This window comes from Megascapheus bottae, chromosome 27, assembly GCF_031878675.1.
Source record: "Megascapheus bottae isolate mThoBot1 chromosome 27, mThoBot2.hap1, whole genome shotgun sequence".
NCBI classification, from domain to species: domain Eukaryota; kingdom Metazoa; phylum Chordata; class Mammalia; order Rodentia; family Geomyidae; genus Megascapheus; species Megascapheus bottae.
The window spans coordinates 3473867-3493835 of NC_143535.1; the positions used below are offsets into that span (position 1 = coordinate 3473867).

General features: G+C 49.9%; 1 protein-coding gene across 1 annotated transcript in view; it reads right to left on the minus strand.

The window, feature by feature from the left end:
* The window catches only part of Sorl1 (sortilin related receptor 1), a 105065-nt gene that overhangs the window by 60931 nt on the left and 24165 nt on the right, over positions 1-19969 (minus strand). The window contains exons 4-11 of the mRNA XM_090319304.1: positions 19272-19433; positions 16659-16726; positions 13116-13296; positions 7634-7735; positions 6569-6738; positions 2256-2448; positions 1290-1407; positions 1049-1122 (exon numbers count right to left, since the gene is read on the minus strand). Coding sequence (XP_090175430.1) covers positions 1049-1122; positions 1290-1407; positions 2256-2448; positions 6569-6738; positions 7634-7735; positions 13116-13296; positions 16659-16726; positions 19272-19433 — 1068 coding nt within the window. The remainder of the gene's footprint in view (positions 1-1048; positions 1123-1289; positions 1408-2255; positions 2449-6568; positions 6739-7633; positions 7736-13115; positions 13297-16658; positions 16727-19271; positions 19434-19969) is intronic.

The window sequence follows — 19969 nt, forward strand, 5'->3', positions numbered from 1 at the left end:
ACGCACACATGGGGTCTAGCCCCCTCACTCTTGTATGTCTGGCCACATGGGATTAGGTATAGGATCACCTCTCTACATGGCCCCAAACCAAACAGGTATGATTCCTGCTTACATATATCAGAATGAAATGCCAAGTGTACCTACTGCACACCCAATATGCATCTCAGTAAGGAAGGAGTTTGTCTGCTGGCTTTTCTCATCATACTCCTATCTAAATTTCAGCTCAGTTTTTGATCCTTCCGGTCCCTAGCATCCTCCAGGGCTCCCCGGAGGATTTCCCCGGAAATCAGACGAGCTGCCTTCGGCCTGTGGGCCACACAGGAGACTGGAGAGAAACACTTTTTTTTTTTTTTTTGCAAGGTTTGGGATTTCCCAAATGCTCAAGGCTGACGCTACACTAGCTAGCCTCTCTGGGGGAGAAAAGTAGCTATACCTTCACAGTGGCCATGGTCAGCTGAGGATCAGAAGGAGCCAGGCCACCCTGAGGCAGAAACCAAACACAAGGGAGATCGAACTGCCCATCACAGGAAGGAGATCAGAGAGCCTGCCCTGACTGACCACACCCTGGCGAGGGGACAGTGACCAGCTGCAGACCTGACACCCCCAAAACCATCCGGCAGCTCCCTGAGACTTCCAGCAAGGAGTCACTGAGCACTTGCCACCCGCAAGGTGCTGTCAGGTCCTGGGGAGGTCAAGGAATCAATAAAGAAGATGTTGCCTTTGACCTCAGGAAACATACCATCTTGGAAAGTTTGCTCAAAATTCTCTCAGTTGATGAAGAAAGGGAGGGGGGGCAGGAAGGGAAGGAAGGAAGGAAGGAAGAGAAAAGATGTGTTTTCTATTAATGTTTTGGCAACGTCATGCATTCACTCTCTCAAGTACTGAGTGCAAGTTGGCGCGCGGACTTTCGTGGGTGGCCTGCGTGTCTTTGAATTTAGGCATCTCCAATCTCCACAAGTCACCAGGATCCAGAAGCCTCCCCAAGGACTCGGTCCCCAGAGACCAGCCCGGCCCTGGCCCCGGCGGCGACGGCAGCGGCGGGGCTGACCTCTCTCCACCTGGCTCCCGCGCTGCTGGAGATGTACACGTTGGTCTTGCTGGCCAAGTTCTTTCCCACTGATCCTAAGAGGCGACAGAGGGAGAGTTAGCTTTGGACGATGTGGAGAAGGCCCTTGCCCAAGCAGGCATTCTGGGAGCAGCCACCACAGTCTTGGGTCCACAGACGGCACAGGGTGACCGCAGCTGGTGTGTGGAAGCCTGGGGTTAGCGGGGGGCAGAGCGGCACGTACCGGTGGCAATGATGAGCCCAGGAGCCGACTCCTTGGACAGGATGGGCATCCTGCGGAGCTGGAGGTTGAGCAGCTGACTGAGGCGCTGGGCCAGGTGCAGGGAACAGCCCTGGGAAAGCTGCGGGAGGAACGGTCCAGGCTGGAGCCGGCCACAGCACATGCCTCGCCCTTCCGCACCACAGCCCAGCCACCTCCACGACCCCGGGGACCTACACAGACGTTACTGCTGATAAGAGAAAACAACGGGAAGTCCTGGGCCTCCAGGGGAATAACAGCTGTAAAGGGATGTCAAGGGATGCAGACAGGAAAAGTACCCCTCGCCACCACACCTCACCAGAGACCTTCCCAAGTGACTCTCAGGTAAAGAGAAATGAAATGATGTTGTGGTATTTATTTCTACGTCAGTCGGTATGTGTTTCAAATACAATTCCTGCCAATTCTGTCAGGACAATAATAAAATACGTAAATAAATAAATATTCATAGGGTCTTCCTGACAGGAACATGAAAAGAGTCATGGAAGATTCTTAAAGGAGAAATAGCAGAGATGCAGAACAGGATAAAGCTTCAAGTTGCTACAGGCAACCACCATCACCTGAGCCCAGGTATTAACCAGATGTTAAGTTTATGCATGTGTCCCCTGTTCTGAACAGGGAGATTCTGCCTGTGTAAGAACTGTAACAAGAGAGTTAACCACAGGTCTGCAACCTGTGGTCTTAGCTATTTGAGAAGCTAAGACCTGGCTGTTCAGAACCAACCTGTGCAGGAAAGTCTGTGAGACTCTGATCAGCAATTACCCACCAAACCTCCAGAAGTGGAGCTGTGGTTCAACTGGTACAGCGCCAGCCTTGAGAGCAAAAGATAAGGACCCAGGCCAGGTTCAAGCCCCAGTACTGGCACAATAACAACAACAACAACAACAACAACAACAACAACAACAAGGCAAATGAGATCAACAGGATCTGTACCTCACAATTGATCTTCTCTCCATATCCCGTGAAGGCCGGAGCCTGAAGAAACTCCCAGGTCCCTCCTTTGTCAAAGGTGATGACAGATCTCAAGTTCTCCTCGTTCATGGAGCCATTGATGAGCGTGGCAATGTAGACCCCTTGCAGCCCTTCAACACGGTGAAAGTCGGCGAACGGCTCATTTGCAAAATACCTGTGATAGGAGAAAGCAGACGTCTACACACCTGCGCTGACATTTGCTTGGTGTCCGTGTGCTGTGAGGAACAGAAAATTCAACCGCTTTCAAGTACACAATTACAAGTACAGTAAGGACACCCACAGTGGATGCAGCACGCCACCTTCACTCTGCCGTGCTCGAGCGCCCTCTGTGCTGGCAGGCAGTCTGTTTGTCCTGTCCTTCCCCAGACCCAGCCCACACTGGTGGCCCTTCTGTCTCCATGCTGTGCCTAGCCTGAACAGTCCACATACATGGAACCACGCAAGACGTGTTGTCTAAGGTCTGCCAACACAGCCTGGGCGATGCCGTTTCTTTGGAACGTTAGAGGCATGTCCTCTTTTTGAAAATAACTGATGTGGTTTCAAGAGTCAGGATGAGGATCCAGTCAGCAACGCTGCCCATCCGGTGTAGACTGGGGAAGACAATCATTTTCAACGTTGACACAGGCGTCACAGCTATTTCTTCACTATCGAAATGAATGCAAACATTCAAGAAACCTTGGCTAACAGGAAGGACAGCGTCAAACTTGCAGGATAATGGCAAGAATGCCGAGGCTTAAGAGTTAAGCCCTTCTAGAAATATGGCTGGAGGCTACGTAGCCACCATTACAACACATTGGTATGTATTAAGCAAATCTCTTACTATCCGGGTACTTGCAACACCCAGATGTACACATGTCGCTGGTTTTCTGCCAAGAAGCCCAACAGCGTCTGTTGACTGACTTTCCACACGTATTACAAGAAGTAATACCGGAGGAAGGTCCTAGAAAGCCCGACGTGGTACTTGTTAGAAAGATAGCAGAGAAGAAGGCTCTTCTAGGCTCTGGCTGCTACATGGAGAAACTGATTTCCCTGGAATAGAGTTGTGCAATGAAACAGTTCCCCCACTACAAACACAAGCGGGCTCTATCTCCTTGGCTCACTCCAGGGTTTTTAAATTGGAGCTGTGCCCTTTATTTCGGAGGTGCTAAGCCGGTGGAGCTACACAATGAAGCAGAAAACTGCTTTTCCCCTCATTGCCCTAAACTTGACGACTGCTGTGCTGCCTGTGACAGGCAGTCACGGGCTACAAGACCTGAGGTAGGCAAAAGAAACAAACAGCAACAACAAAGCCACTGCAGAAAGACAGCAGAATCCCAAACAGATATCAAATTGAGACCCAATTCTCTGATAGTTGAATCCTGGATTGTCTTCACACCATGTTCAGATTCTTCTCTGGGGATTGGTTGAGGGTCTCTTGCCCTCTGGTTCTCTAGTTCCCTGTCCTTGAATCTATCATCATGAAGTCTGCATGGTGAGGCTCACTGGTTTCCTTCCCACATCTGGAAGGCCCATGTTTCTGCCAGACAAGCCAGGCTTCCTTCCCCTGCGCATATTCCTAGAGTTTTATCTTTACTTCCAAGGAGAGATCTGTCATTCACTCTGCTTTGGTCGGGATCCATCCTTTCATTTCTCTCCTTGACCTGTCCTGTAGCAACCCAGCGAGCCCTCAGTTCTCTCTTCCTCTCTGGTTCTTTCCCCCTTCACTTTCTTCTATCATAACCTCACCAGCCTACATCAGAGCACTTCTCCCCTTCTTCCCCGAATGCCCTGAGCTAAGACTTGTCAAGCAGCTCACCAGGTACCATTCAGCCACACTCAGGGAAAACTTCACACGTGTACTTCTGAAAGTCAACCCTCCTAGCCTGACATGCCATCAGTAAATTGGTTCCACCCAAGAGTCCTATGTGTAACTACAGTTTTCCATAAGGTTCCCACACAGCACATCCCAGAATGCCAGCAAAGTCCTCCATTAAGAGGTTTGTGGGTTTGTTTTTTTTGTGGGGGGAGGGCAGACTTTGTCATATCTATGAAGAAATTAGAGCCAGTCCCTCCCAGATACCATACAAATGGATTCGAAATCAGTCAGGTCATGTCATCTGCTCGTTCACCCTCATCATGTTCCATGTGGCTGAGATTGAGGGGCAGATGACAAAAGGGTATGCCACTAAATACCTCTGACCTCCTGCAGTTCTGAGATAAACTCTGAGGGAAAAGCTGCACAAAATGTTGGCCTATGGCTCTTGACATGAGTCTGTTTTCAGTTTCTTAATGACAATGCATGCTCTGGCGGGGCGGGAAGAAGGCTGTCACACACAAGGGGCTCTCTGTGAGTATGGAATGACCCTCTGCTCACGCTGCTTAGGGGCCTGTCCCTCCAGCTTCCAGCTCCTCCCTGCCCCTACCATGAGAAATCCACCTGAATATCAACCTAATAAATTCACAAGACAAAGAAAGGGCTGGAAAGCTCCAGCTCATCCACCTCACAGCCAGAGGGTTTCCAAGGCAGACATTCAGTCAGTGAAAGGCCCAGGAGATGTTTAACCCTTACAAAAGGTAAGGGGCGGGTCATCCATCCAGATAAATGAGTGAGGTGCTGGCCTGCGCCACACACGGACGAGCCTTGAAGACATGAACTGAGGCGCAGACACAGCTCACCCACTTTTGTTGGTTCTATTTATATGAAATATCCAGCAAAGGCAAATCCACAGTGATGGAAGATGATGGCTGCCAGGGTCTGGAAGGAGGGGAGAGTGGGGAAACTGGCCAAGGGTTGGGGTTCCCTCCTGGAAAATGGGCCACGTTTCAGAAGGAGACAGAGAGGATGGCTCCACAACACTGCTGGGGTACCCAGTAACAAACTGACTGCCCCCACTTTCCTAGGGTCATACAGATGCCAGGCAGGCCACCAAAGACAGACCGCCTGACTCCAGTGGGGTCCTCTACCTAAGCCTAGCTGTAAACATCCCACTGTGGACCCAACCGGGAAGCCCCACCTCCCTTTACCCAATGGCGTTTGCATTCATTTCTGCCCCCTTGCTTAGACCCCACGAAACCCCAGGTCCTGTCCCAGCTCAGAGGCAAATCCCAAGGGAAGGTCTGTGCCCCTTGCTGTTACTCAATAAATAATCCTCGCCTGTTGCTGATGACCCCGGCCTGTTCCTGGTCTCCTAACACCCAACGCCAATGAATTATTCTGTTTCCAGCTGTTAAGCTGAATGTAACACCTCCAAAGGGAGAAAAGAAACCAGAAGGTGGGAAAGCACCTTCTTCCAAAAGCAGAGCACCTCTGCCACACGTGCCACACAAGTCTAGAATGCATGAATCGCAGCTGCGAACCCCCTGAGCCATCTCCTCATCCTTCCAGAACCCCTGACTGCCCCCACCCGAGGGGTGGACTCTCAACAGACACTCAGGGTGAGGACTGCAAATCAGCCCTGCACAAGTCCTGAGCAGACACCGGGTCCGTGACACTGGGGCGTCGCTCTCCGGCAAAGCACCGTGTTACCTTTGAGAAGGAGAATAATGGTGTCCACTAACCCAAGACACCAGGAGGCAAGGGGAGCAGCCACATGCGCCAGCTTTCCCTGGCACGCAGTCCCTTCCAAGATCCTTCCCGCCGCTCAGAGGCTACCAAGGCATAAGACTAAACGAAGGCAACCCAGGAGTGCTGAGCAGAGGAGCTGTGACCCTAAACATCTCCCAGAACAGCTGCTCTCAGCTGTGACTGCACACAAGAATGGCCAAGGGAGCTTCTTCAATCATTCCAACCCAGACCTGATCCCAGAACAATTCAACTACAGTCAGTTCCAGGCAGTGAGATGTCTGCATGTCCCTCAGGTAAGTCCATCCAAGTGAGCTGATGGTGGAGAGTTTAGCTACAGAGAAGCTGATGCGGTGTGTGTGTGTGTGTGTGTGTGTGTGTGTGTGTGTGTGTTGAGAGAGAGAGAGAGAGAGAGAGAGAGAGAGAGAGAGAGAGAGAGAGAGAGAGAGAGAGAGGGAGGTGGGGGGAATATACTGCAGCAGCTTGAACTCAGGGCCTGGATGCTGTCTCTTAGCTTTTTCACTCAAGGCTGGTGCCTTGCCATTTGAACCACAGCTCCACTTCCAGCTTTTGGGTGCTTACTTGGAGATAGGAGCCTCACAGACATTCCTGACCAGGCTGGCTTTGAAGCACGATCCTCAGATCTCAGCCTCCGGAATAGCTAGGATTACAGGCGTGAACCACTCACACTGGGCAGCAGACGCCTTGTGATCTAAGACGGCAGTCTCCTTACCTGACCAAGGTGTCACTGCCAGCCCCTCCTGGGCTGTAATATAGCACGTTCTCCAACGACAGGGAGAACTTCAGCCCCTCTGCTTCGGAGATGTACAAGTCAGTGCGGTTGTTATTGTGGCTGACACACGCAAACACCTGGTCCTCGGAGGCATCCGCGATGTAATACTCCTTTGGAATCAAAAGCCAAGAACACGGAAGTCAGAAAGCCATCGGGCCCGGTCAACTTTTCCTATATACGTGAGAAATTTCCCTGTGACACATGTGAACAGAAAGGCCCCAACCCAGACAGAGCGGATCTGCAGTGCCTGAGACCCCTCTGCAGCCAGGCCAGGCCCCTCACTGGCAAACAGAGCACAAAGAAAGAACAGGGCTCTGAACGCCATGAATGACCCAAAAACCTGTTTTTGAGGTAATAATCTCTCATTTCTTCTCTCCTTTCCCAAGAGGAACAATATAGATTTTCATCAGCACAAGGAACAAGATAGATTAGCCTGTGTTCCCTAAGGAAGAGGAAAACTCACAGAGGCTCACAAGGGGAGAGGGCTCTCCATCACGTGACCCCTCTGAGCCGTTAACCCCACAGACCCAGGTCAAGGCCCCCATGCCAGGCAATAATACTGTGTGGTTGAGGTAATGCCACACACTCGGGCACGTGACTGAGCAAGCTTCTTCTGAGAGCAGAGGGAGTGGGTGGCTTCAACCTGTTTCTGCAAGGCAGAACCTACCTACCCATGAGAAACAAAGCAAGTGCTCAACAAGGAAGCACTACCTGCCAACTTCCCACTGTAGCAGCAATACCCCACGAGGCTACTGGCTCCTCTCGGGCTCCCACTCCTCTGCCAACGCTATTCCTCTTAGAGCTGTTCAGAGCCACATCAAACAGTGAAGTGGGCAACAAGGAACCAACACCTCCACGCACGGTAGCTCTCCAGAGTTCTCTCCGGAGAGCGACTTCAGGGAAGCTGCACAAAGGACCCCAATCCCTGCAGGCCATCTGCATGACACCCTGCCCCCAACTTCTGCCCCCCCACGCCACCCCCGCTCTCCGGCAGAGACCACTCACATTAATAGGATGCCTTGTGACAAACTGGGCGGCTCGCATGGGCTTCCGGCCAAAGGACACCCAGAGCTGGACAGAAGATGGCTGCTGACTGCCCAGGAGATGCTGCCAAGGAAGAGGGAGAGGAAAGATTAATGGTGCCTTGCAATAGACATTCAAAACACAATGGAAGAAGCAGGCAGGGAGCAGGCTTCCAGGCCTACTGCAAACACAAAACAGAGGCTCTGATGGTGAGTCCCGGCTTTGCAACGTGCCATGACCAGACATCCTGAGCTGGGCTGCCTCATCCTGAATGGACTAAATACCAGATGGGTATTGAAGGAAGAAGCTCAGGGAGATGATGGGAGAATTTAGGCTCAGGGCCGAGCAATGCAGGCTGCTTATCCTTGAAGATTAATGGGAGAAAGCCAGGGGCTGGTGGCTCATGCCTATCATCCGAGCTACTCAGGAAGCTGAGAGTTAGAAGATTAAAGTCTGAAGCCAGTCTGGGAAGAACGTCTGCAACATTCCATCTCCAAAATAACCAACCAAAGGTTGAGCTGGGGACATGATGCAAATGGCAGATATCAGGTGTGAACGAGCCAAGGGAGCATGAGGTTCTGAGTTCAAGCCCGGGTTCGACTGGGTTTGAAAGAAGCCAGAGTAAAGCATTATAAAAGTCTGCTTTTCCAAAATGGTCCCCTGAAAACTGTGTTAGTAGCTTATATGAAGCTATAGGAAATGATAAATCTATTAAAATAGCAAATCTGGCATACAGAAGTTCCCAAAGCCCTCATTAAAGCAATAAGATTTTAATGTCAGATAATCGTTTGATATCATCCTATACGCATATGAATCTTTATGATTATATATGACTATGCAGATATCAATGAAATACATATAACTCACTACCTCCAACTGTATTGCTTAAAAGGGTACTTCTTGGCCAGGCACAATGTCATATACCTATAATCTCAGTTACTCAGGAGGCAGAGAGTTTGAAGCCAAAATGGGGCCTGGAGAAGAATTAGTAAGACCTCCCTTTAATCAGAAGAAGATGATGAAGATGAAGAAGATGAAGAAGAGGAGAAGTAGGAGGAGGAGGAAGAGGACGAGGAGGAGGACAAGGAGGAGGAGGAGGAGGAGGAAGAGGAGGAGGAAGAGGAGGAGGAGGAAGAGGAGGAGGAGGAGGAGGAGGAGGAGGAGGAGGAGGAGGAGGAGGAGGAACTGGGCATGGAGGCACATATCTATAATCTCAGCCATGCAGGAGACAGAGATTGAAAGATCATGGTCCAAAGCCAGCTCAGGCAAACAGCATTAAGAGCCTATCTAAAACAGAACCAAAAAGGGCTGAGGTGCCATGGCTCAACTAGTATTAACAAGCCTAAGGCACTAGGTTCAAAACCCAGCACTGCTGCCAATTTTTTTCACTACTGGGGCTTGAACTCACGGCCTGAGCACTGTCCTTGGGCTTTTTTTTTTTTTTCTCAAGGCTAGTGGTCTGTCACTTGAGCCACATCACCACTTCCAGCTTTTTCCTATGTATGTGGAAGCGAGGAATCCAATCCAGGTCTTCATGCATGCTAGGCAAGCACTCTGCTACTAGGACAAACTCCTGGCCCTACTGCCATTTTTTTTTAAAGAGAGTTTTTCATCATTATCAAAAAGTCCAACATTAGCTCAAAGTTCTTAATAATTACTGTTGGGAAGGCTGAGAATTAAGAATACATTCAAGATTTTTAAAATTAAATAAATAAGAGTGTATCTTTCACTTTAAAACTACCATATATTTGTAGATATTTTGAGAGAACTTAGTTTTTCTTCCTATCATGGTTTAAAATGTTTTCCTTTATATGTATTTAATATTGCATATTTATAGTATTATATGTATATATATGTATATATAGTATTATATATTATATCTTTTAAAGCAATCTTCAATAACTTTTCAATAAAATAAGCTTAATAATGTCCTTGCCCCTTAAAAAGGATATATTCAAGACTCTTCTGAATCACAAAATAATAAAATGAACCAAAAAAATTTTAATGCACGAATGTATGTCACTACCTTCCAGAAAAATTCTTCCTTAGCCAGGGCAATGCAAGTGCTCTCCTCACACAGTCTTAAAAAGTTCTTATATTATCTAATTCCTTCCAAGAAAATATGAGCAGTGCCTGGCAAGTGAACATGGGATTGATTACAGTTTGCATCACAAGGCCTGAAACGTTGGTCGGTAGCTTCCAGGGCGGTTTCTTTTAGTGCTATTATAAAGTAAACCACCTGCCCAGAACACAGTGTAGACCACGACCAGGTTCTGTGACCACTGCCACCTGCACAGGCCATGCCCCACTGCCCCACTCTCCCCCGCAGGGCGCTGGGGGCTGACGTCAAACCCACGCCCATCGAGATGCAGACAGGTGACAAGGACAAGGCGCCTGCCTGCCCTGTCCACACCAGGAAGTCCTTTCTCTTGGACAAATGGACCCCGCCCAGCCTCACAGCAGCAGAGAACACCAGCCCCACCACTGGGCCAGAACTCCCATCAGAACTCCCATCAACCGCGTGCACAGTTAAGAACCTGCCTGGTTCTTCTGGTAGCTTGTGGCAAAGCTGAATCTCCAGGTCTTCCCCTCTACCACCGGCCCAGCTCACCAGGCCGGCCCAGGGTGTTCACGGAAAGTAATGACTGGTGATTGGCAAATGCTTAACTAACTTCCTCCTTGCCACTGGCAGCACCAGCACAAAAGCTTAAGAAAAGAAACACTTAGAGAGAGGAAAGGAGGGAGATTATGGCCCCTGGAGGGGAGGGTGGGCCTGGGGAGGTAGAAGGGGATGATACTGATCAAGACAGAGTGAACGCATACGGGGAATGGAAATCCCTTGCACAACTAAAGATTTTTTTTAAGTAACTTTAAAAATGTAAAAGAAAAACTGGAGAAGATACAACTGACAGGCTTCTGTTGAAACACTCTGGAAGATTCCTGGGGACACCTGGTCCAACACACAAGACCTATTGAGCATGCTCAGGATAGAGGGGAGAAGACCAGCCCACCCTCACCTCCAGCCAACACGAGGCTCTGAGCAAGAGGCAGGGACGCCAGGACAGCTTGGTAAGTTGCCAGGCAGAACACTAGAAGTTAACCTCAAGACACCCTGAGGCCAGGGGATAGGCAGAAAGACTTACTGGGTCGAGGCTGTTAAGAAAACTCTCTATGGAATCAGTCAGTAGGCTTCATTCAATGTTGAGACACTTGTACCTATACACAATAATGTATGCAATCCTATGAGAGCTGGCTTTCTTTACAGGAAATCCACTGAACCAGGGATATAGTGATGATGATGATAATAATAATAATAAAACAGCAACTACAAAAGGCAGGGAGTAGGTATCTTGATCTAAGAAGCTGCCACACCCCTTTAAGTTTCAGAAGTAGGCAGATCTGGAGAATTGAAGACTGACCCAGGCAAGAAGAAAGTGCAATTCAGGGGTCAAGGGCCTGCCTGGCATGGGACAGGACCTGAGTTCTAACCCTAGTACCACAAAAGAGATAAAGAGAGGGAGGGAGGCAGAGAGAGAGAGAGAGAGAGAAAGGGAGAGAGAGAGAGAGAGAGAGAGAGAGAGAGAGAGAGAGAGAGAGAGAGAGAGAGAGAGAGAGAGAGAGAGAAATAGCATAAGCAGAATAAAAGTAGGTAAACTGGACTTCACCCAAATTACAAACTTTCATGCCAAAAAGGACATCAACCAAGAGAAACCATAATATATAGAATTGTGAAATAAATTTACAACTCATATATCTCAAATCAAAAGTATAGAAAGCCAGGTGCTGGTGGCTCATGCCTGTAATCCTAGCTACTCAGGAGGCTGAGATCTGAAGACAGCAGTTTGAAGCCAGGCCAGCCAGGAAAGTCCATGAGACTCAACTCCAATAAACTACTCAGAAAAAAGCCAGAAGTGGTGCTGTCACTCAAGTGGTAGAGCACTAGTCTTGAATACAGGCAGCTCAGGGACCGTGCACAGGCCTGAGTTCAAACCCCAGGACTGGTGAGAAAACAGAATATATTAAAAATAGAACTTAAAAAGACAAAACGAGCGCTTGGATCTAATCCTAGACACCTAGCAGTAGGAAGGTGGGAATTCATGGCCAGCTAGGTCCAAGATGGCTTTGCAAGACTATTTAATACTGCAGGAAAGCAGCCAGAGAACACATGTAAACAAAGCAGTATGGCTACATCCCAATCAAACTTTATAGAAGCAGGTGTCAGTGCCAGTTGCCTACAACCAGGTCTGCATCACACAAAGCATGAATGACTGCCTCCCCTGTAAGGGAAAAAAGAAGAGACATCCCGATGCCACAGGTAACCTTTGCTTCCTGATCAGTGCAAGAAATGTGTATGCCTGCCTTGTACCAACGTGTGGAGATGGGATCAAGGAGCTAACCAACCCCCGCTCTCCTCAAACTTACCACCCACCAGAAAGACTCTACCAGCGTCGAGGGACCAGATCTGCTGACCACAAAATTCAGTGGTGCTCTCATTTTGATAGAGGCCACTAAGACACACGAGAGAACTTCCATGAGCTCCTTCTTGTACTTCCCAAACTTGGTTCGATCTGTGGAAGCTTCTCGGGGGCAACATGGAGGGGGATCACGCCCTACTGGGAGAGTTAACGGACCAAGGCAGACTTCACCTGTTCTTGTGGGTGAGCAGTCTAATGCAATCAACAGGAGGAAAACACTGTTTTATGACCCACGGCCAGTGGTGTTTCTCCTCCCATCAATACGCCCTGTGAGGACCGGTCTGCTGACAGCCTGGAAGCCGACGACTCCAGACTTCCAGATGCAGAAGGCCTCAGGGCAGTTTCTCAGACTTTGTGGGTAACTGGGGAGGCAATGGGGGGGAAGCGCCCTTGGGGCCTGCAACCTGCCTTTGTGATAAGTATCCCTGTGCCATGCCACCTCAGAGGCTCCAGTCCCTGCAGTGGGGGCACCCCTGGCCAGCAGTGCCTGGGGGGCGCCCTGACCCAGAGTGACCCTGGGCTCTGGAGCCCAGGCCAGTGTCGGGGGAGACCAGTGCGTGGCCTCAGCTCCACCACCAGGTGAATGCCAGGGGGCCGGGGACTGTGAAGCCCCATGGGCACCACACTCTCACCAGAATGCTTCCAATCCAGTAGGCTAAACTTGGGCAGTGAGGTTGGCAGAGATGGCAATGGCTCAACTACTGCACACGCGCTATGCACCCAACATGGTGCCAGATGCCAGGGACGACAAAGTAGACGGTCCCCTCGGCCAGGAGTGGTAAGAACTGACCACAGGCGCCAGGTGGGTCAACATGGCTGTTCAACTGGTGGGGAGGCACCAGAGGCTCTGAGAAGGACATTGCGGACAGGCATGGTGAGAGCCCTGGGTACAGCAGGGGGAGAGGAGTGAACAGTCTCCTTCCACCTCAGACCCGGACATAAGCAGACCAGGTCCCATGGGACAGCAGCCGCTTGTGCAGTCCACTTACCACCACCTTGGTAGCAAACATGTACTTGTCCCGCAGCTGAAAGTCTCTCACTCCTTCCAGGACCACTTCCTGGTTTTCCCGGGACTGGAAGAAGTCTGTACTCCGGACCACAGTGGAGTAGCCGGCGGGCTCGTGCCGTTCAATGTAGATGGTATTCGGCTTGTCGTAGGGGTCGATTCCCCTGCAGGGGAAAAAAGCACCATTATCACCCCTCCTATTCAATCATCAGATGCCTGCACGATTTCATGTGCGGCGATCAGAATTTAGGGGCCCTGGAGATTTAATCTACCCATGGTACTATCCGTGCTTCAGACACGTTCCTGCAGGAGAGGACCTGCCACTTGTAAGGTGTGTTACACTGCTCCCGTGTTGTAAGGTGTGTTACACTGCTCCCGTGGCCTCCAAAGCCACCTGGTCTCAGCGCAAAGCACACCCTGGCCCACACGTAGAGTGGAAAAGGACACAAGGTGGACGGCTTCAGATCAAATAAACCGTGGGACTACTGGAGGCAGGCAGGGTTTCTGGGTTTCCATTATGAATTTCTGGGCTTCCCACACATGAGGCCTCTGAGCCTCCTCTGTCTTATGGGTTCTTCCCTGTCTGTCCATCCCCCACCATATATCTATGAAGGAGAAGATAAATGGGGACAGACAGGGGTCACTTTTTTATGACAAGGAAAGGCTTGATGTTTGTCCTCCAATCTGGAGTTGAGCGCGATAGAGGAGAAACAGCCGCCTTGACCTCCAACGTGGGAGAAATCTATTCTGCTTGATCAGATGCTCTGCGTGGGTGGGTAGTGGCTGTGCTCGTCTCTACAATTAGAAGTACTGATTAAAGTACTTCCTGTAGCCTAGAGGATATGCAAATTTCAAGCATGCTGCTAGGTTGGTTTTTTTTTTTTTAATGTATTTAAAGCAGAAAGGATGGAACCCTCCTTGAGATATTTTGAGATGAGTTCAGTTCTATTATTCCTTCCTTGAGCCAAAAGAGGAAGACAGGAACTGTGACTCTCATCCCAGCCCCACTCTCTGATCCACATTCCGCCTTCAAGGTCTTATTCTTGGCCACCATCTTGTCTCCCAGCTTCCTGGGCTCACCCACAGGGCTCATTCACTTCCTGTTCTCTGCCTGGGAACACGTGCCGGAGCCACGGCCCCGCAGGGAGTCCGTGGAGGCATTCTGAGGCCCTGGCAGGGAGGTCTTCTCCTATCCTGCCCCACCCACCTCCAGCGCTGGACAACATAAATAAATGACTAGCTTTCCGCAGCTCCTGCTGCTTCCAGGTTACCAAGCAGGATCAACAAACCGTGCTTCTTACCTTGGTCTCTGCAGGATCAGATTATCTCATGATACGGAATTCTAGGGAGAAATCCCCCTCCAAACAACCTAAAATCACCCCAAACCAGACACATAACTCTCTAATGGACACATAACTATCTAAAAGACACATAATTATCGAATGGACACAACTATCTAATAGACAAAGACAGGCCAGTCTCTCTTAAGATGCCTATATATCTATAAAAAGGTAAAATATATAAAATTCTGAGGTTGAAATGAATAGTGTTTTTTTGTTTTGGTTTTGGGGGGGGGGTCATGGAGGCTTGAACTCAGCCTGTCCCTGAGCTCTTCAGCTCAAGGCTACTGCCTTACCCTTGAGCCAAGCCCCACTTCCCATTTTCTAGAGGTTAATTGGAGATAAGAGTCTCAAGTCCTTTTGTTCCCAGGCTGGCTTTGAATCTTGATCCTCAGATTTCAGCCTCCTGAGTAGCTAGGATTAGAGGCGTGAGCCACCACACCCAGCTGAAATGAGTAGACTTGTAACTACTCCTCTCTCTTTTCTCTCTCTCACACAAAAATTCTGTGTAACTGATACAGAATCTGCTTCACCATATTTAGTTATGTTTAGTTAACTGACAGTTGTAGAAAATAACCATCCGTTATTTTACTAGGTATATCCCATAGCATTTTATATGGTTTAAATATCCATAATAAATATTTTTTAAAATATGCTTCTTTGGGTAGGGCTCATTTAGAAAAAGCTACTTGAGCTACTTGCTGGAGTGAAGGACCAAAACCAGAAAGTATGTTCTGGTGATAGTCTGTGCAGATGAAACAGCAAGTGCAAAGGCCCAGTGTCGTGCTCAGCAGGCAGTGGACAGGCAGTTTATGGGACAGTAACCATGATGCATGAAAAATCTGACAGAAGAGTGATGATACAATGTGATTCACAACGATGCTGAAGCCGCAGCCAACAGGGCTTCCTTACAGACTAAGCGTGGGCTCCATGCCAACTCCCTGCTCTGCCTTAGCCACTAGATACTGGAGTGGAGGAGCTGGGGGGAAACCTGGGGCAGGACAGAGTCACTGGGGGCCTGTGGTCAAGGGCGATGAGCTGTTAAATAAACCCACTCAGCCCACAATCCCTCTCCATGCATGTAATGTGCATGGGTCAACTCCTGTGGTCAAGATGACACACTGGATTGCTGTCAAAGCACGCGGTCAGACACAACCACGGCTAACAGCATCGGTACTTACACTGCGGCCCACTGGTTCCACTCCCTTCCTCAGATACCGGCAGTGACTATCCACTCAGAACTCCGTACAAAGTCCTTTCTGGGTTCTTGGGTCTGGGTTTAGACTGTTGGTTGTTGTTGTCTTTTACACAGGCTTTCACAATGTAATGCAGCAGGCTGGCTTAGAACTCACTATGTAACTTAGACTTGCCTCTAACCCAATGCTCTTGCCTCATTCTCTTGAGAGCTAGAATTTACAAGAGTGCACTGCCACACCCAGCTCGTTCCCAGGGCAGATAACAATTCCAAACTCTCTTCCCAGACTTCACCCAATCCACTTTCCAAACCTAAAGCACAGTGTTCTCCACTCAGGCCCTATGGGGGGAGGGGGGCCCTGCTGCTTCCAGCTATCCTGTCCTTTGTGAGGAAGCCCCGTCTCCCACAGACTCACACGGGACCTCCCTGTCTTGTGCATCCTGGATCTCAGATAGCGCCCCCCACTGGAAGCTGTCCACTCCACCTGTATCACATCCAGAAGGAAGAGACCCTGCCTCCCTCTCCCTCCAGCTTCTGTGCCTTCTGCTTCTCAGATGTGTGTTAGGTACATACAAGGTCTCCTATTAGCTGCTAAACTATCTTCTTAACAGCTAGGTCAATTCAACTATTCAATTTCTTACATACACCCTAAAGTACTGAGCAGGTTTTAGGTTTCATAGGCATTCAAAAACAAACAAAAACTTGCATCGTGACGGAACAAATATCTGAATTTTACATAGAGGAAGCTTCCACTCATTGTGTGATGTTTGAAAAGTGAGTCTTGAGGAACTGTGTTACATGCCAGGGCCAGGGGGAGATTCCCTTGGGCTCTCTGATGGGTTGGAAAACAAGGCTCCACTCAAGTCTCACGGGACCTTCCATTCTCAGCCCGCCTCACCTTTCAGATGAGGGCCAAAGATCTGCCCACAAGCAAGGAATCGGGCCTAGGAATGAGGTGTTTAAGAGTCAGGTTGACAAGAAAACAACTTACCAGGCGACAGACTTCACGTGCTCCTGAATCATGATCCAGGTCTGACCGAAATCGTCCGACTTCCATAGCTGCAAAGACCAAAACAGCAAGAAGCAGCCACGGTGAGTGGCCTGTGCCACCTGCCTGAAACCACAGCCCGGCATGGCCCTGTAGGGAGGCCCCCCGAGAGGACAGAGCCACCTCAAACCCAGGGAGAGGGCAGCGCTGCACCCTGGAGCCCGAGTCACTGAGGCACCCAGGAGTACGGAAGAAGGAGCAGGGGCCTTCCACAAGAAGGAAGAAGGAGCAGGGGCCTTCCACATAAAGGAAGAAGGAGCAGGGGCCTTCCTTGTCAAAGCTACAGCTTACTGAAAACTGCCCCCAGGGTATGGCCCTTCGTGACTGGGAAAACAACATCCTTCAAACCTTGCCATGAGAGCCACTGAGGATGAACAGGTGGGCAAAATGCATGAAATGTGCCTTTTCCACGCCACGGACCAGGGCCCACCCTTCCAAGGGGTGGAAGTTCTGCAACTCTGCTGAGTACGCAGGAGCCTGGGAGACCCTGTGCTGAGTGAACTCAGCACAGGAAGTCAGATAGCTACGATCTCACTTACATGAGGACCAGGGGGAGTTGAAATCATAGACACAGGACTGGAGGGGACTGGAGTCACTGCTCAGTGAGGACAGAGCTTCAAGACAAGAAGAGAAATGCAAGTGGAGTATGCCAAAGCTTCACAGCAGCAGGAATGTACCTGACAAACCGCCACTTAGCAGGGGCTAAGCCTGCAAGCCCAGCTACTCAGGAGGCTGAGACCAGAAGGGTCATGAGTCAGTGCAAAAAGCTTAGGAATCTTGATCTCATCCACTAAAATCTGAGGACAGGGACATCCTGCCATCCCATGTATGCAGTGAGCATAAACAGGGGAATCACAGTCCAAGATATCCCAGGCATAAAATAACTAAAGATATGGCTAGAGGTGTGACTCAAGTTGTAGTTGCATGACAAGTACAAGGCCCTCAGCTCAAATCCCACCACTGCAAAAAGTAAATAAATAAATAAAAATAAAAACTGGGCCGGGAGCGTAGCCTAGTGGTAAAGTGCTCACCTAGCATGCACAAGACCTGGGTTCAATCCCTTGGTACCACATGATAGAAAAGGCCTGAAGTGGTGCTTTGGCTTACAAGGTAGAGTGCTAGCCTTGAGCATAAAGTGGCCAAGGACAGTGCTCAAGCCCAGGGTTCGAGACCCAGGACTGGCCAAAAAAATTAAAAATATGAATGTATATGGGTGTATGTATGTATGCATGTACACACATATGTGTACTGAAAATGGATGTGTGGCACAAGTGGTAGAGTGTATGCCTTAAGCAAAAGAGCCAAGCAAGAATGCCAGGCCCTTTAAAGTGCCAGCAAGAGCCCCTCCAACAAAAAAGGATAGGTAGTCAAGTCAACAGTATGTTACCTGTTAAGTATGACAGCCAAAAGAAGTAAAATACAAACCATGCGCTAAGGTAGAGCATGTAACAAGGCCCTGGGTTCACTCCCTGGACTGTAACAGGCCAGGGGCACAGCACCACGAGAACTGGAGTGAAAGGGAGCTTGGACTGATCTCCACCCAAGGCTCACAACTCCCAGTGACGCCACAGGGTCCCTCTGGCACGAGCTGGCGTACATCACGAAGCTTGAGACCAAAAATAACAAGAACGCACGTCCTCGGGTAAACTAACCCAGCCCATGCAAGCTTAGGTTACCCCTAAGGCAAGCAAGCGTAAACGGATCTGTGTTTTGGTTAAACAACCAGCAAAGCAAAAGAACTGTTCCAAAGTTCTGAGCAAAAAGCACTGGGGAAGTCTCGTAAACCCACACGTGCGGGGTCTACAGGCCTCACAAGTCTACGTGCCACCCCTTTCCTTGTTTCGGCCTTGGGATTCCAATCCTGCCCAAGCTCTCCCCTGACCTGGTGACTTCCCTTCAATCCTGGAGTCAGAGAGTGCACACACACACTCACACACACACATGCACACACACGTTCATACACACATGCATGCTGACACACACAAAGTGAGAATAGTGCACTTATCCTCTAAGCACCTTATAAGTACTTACAAGTATTTCTACAAGTAACTTATTCTACGTGTTAATGGCAGACAACAGCGGCATGTTTGAGGTGGAGCTGTGGACATTGGCAGAGCACTGGCCTAGGAGATGTGAGACCATGGGTTCGATTTCAGTTTGGCAAAAACCAAGCCAAAATAATAAAGGTTCAGGATGGAGTCATGGAATAGAAACGTGACAAGAAGTCCCACAAGAGCTCACACTCCAGAGATCTCCTCTGGCTCTCCCTGATTAAATTCCAGGGTCTCAGTTGACCACAAAGGTATCTTCTCAGAAAGGCCCAGTGTTGGTTAGACTCCTAGGGCCTTCCAAGCTGGGTGTTAAGTGCTGGCTGGGACCAGGCAGAAGGTGCCAAGGATATACTTTTCCTTAGCTGTGGTAAGTGAAATCGTAGCTACAAGGCCAGGCAGAGGGAGGAGGAGGGAGAGGCAGGAGCCAAGGTCATTCAGAGGACAAACAATCCAGCCTGGCGGAGGAGAAATGTGCACAGCACTGTGCTCCAAAAACCTCTCGTACCTGCTTGTTGGGGTGAGACCGGTCGAAGCCCAGGACAAGGTTGGAGGCCTTGCTATGGAGGAGGAGGTCAGCTGCCCGGAATGGGATGGAAAAGCCATGGATGGTGTTGCAGAAGTCAAATGTGACCCACAGGTACTGGGCATGGGCGTCTGCAAAGATGTACTGCAAAAGAAATAAGAACAAACCCACAGCAGGTCAGCTCAGAAAAGCACCAAGCCCAAGCCACGAGCGACGGCACCGACAGCTCTCCAAACCACGAGCGCACAGCACTCAGCCAGGGGACACCACCACCGAAGGTGCTGGCGCTGGTGTCAGGGACTTCCCTGGCACCCTGGTCAATTACCACATGCTGGACACACACACCTAACCGGCTCAAGGAAGGAAGATCTGCAGAGATGCGATGGCCAGAGGAGCGGGGAGGGGAGAGGGGAACCTGAGCGAGCTGAGTGACCCGCAGTAAAGCTGGACCTCATCGGGACAGCGATGTCCCACCTCTGGCCAGCTGACCTCCCTGCAGCTCATGTGCCCCCGTGAGGCGGGCAGAAGTCACATCCACCTAAGACAGGCTGTCACTTCTTGTGACTGTGCCGGATGTGCAGGCAGCGCTGGGGACACACCGTGGAGCGGTAAGTGGTTCTGGTGAGCAGGGACTCGCTGTATTTGGCTCCTGCACAGATCAGTGACTCTGGGTAAGTTAG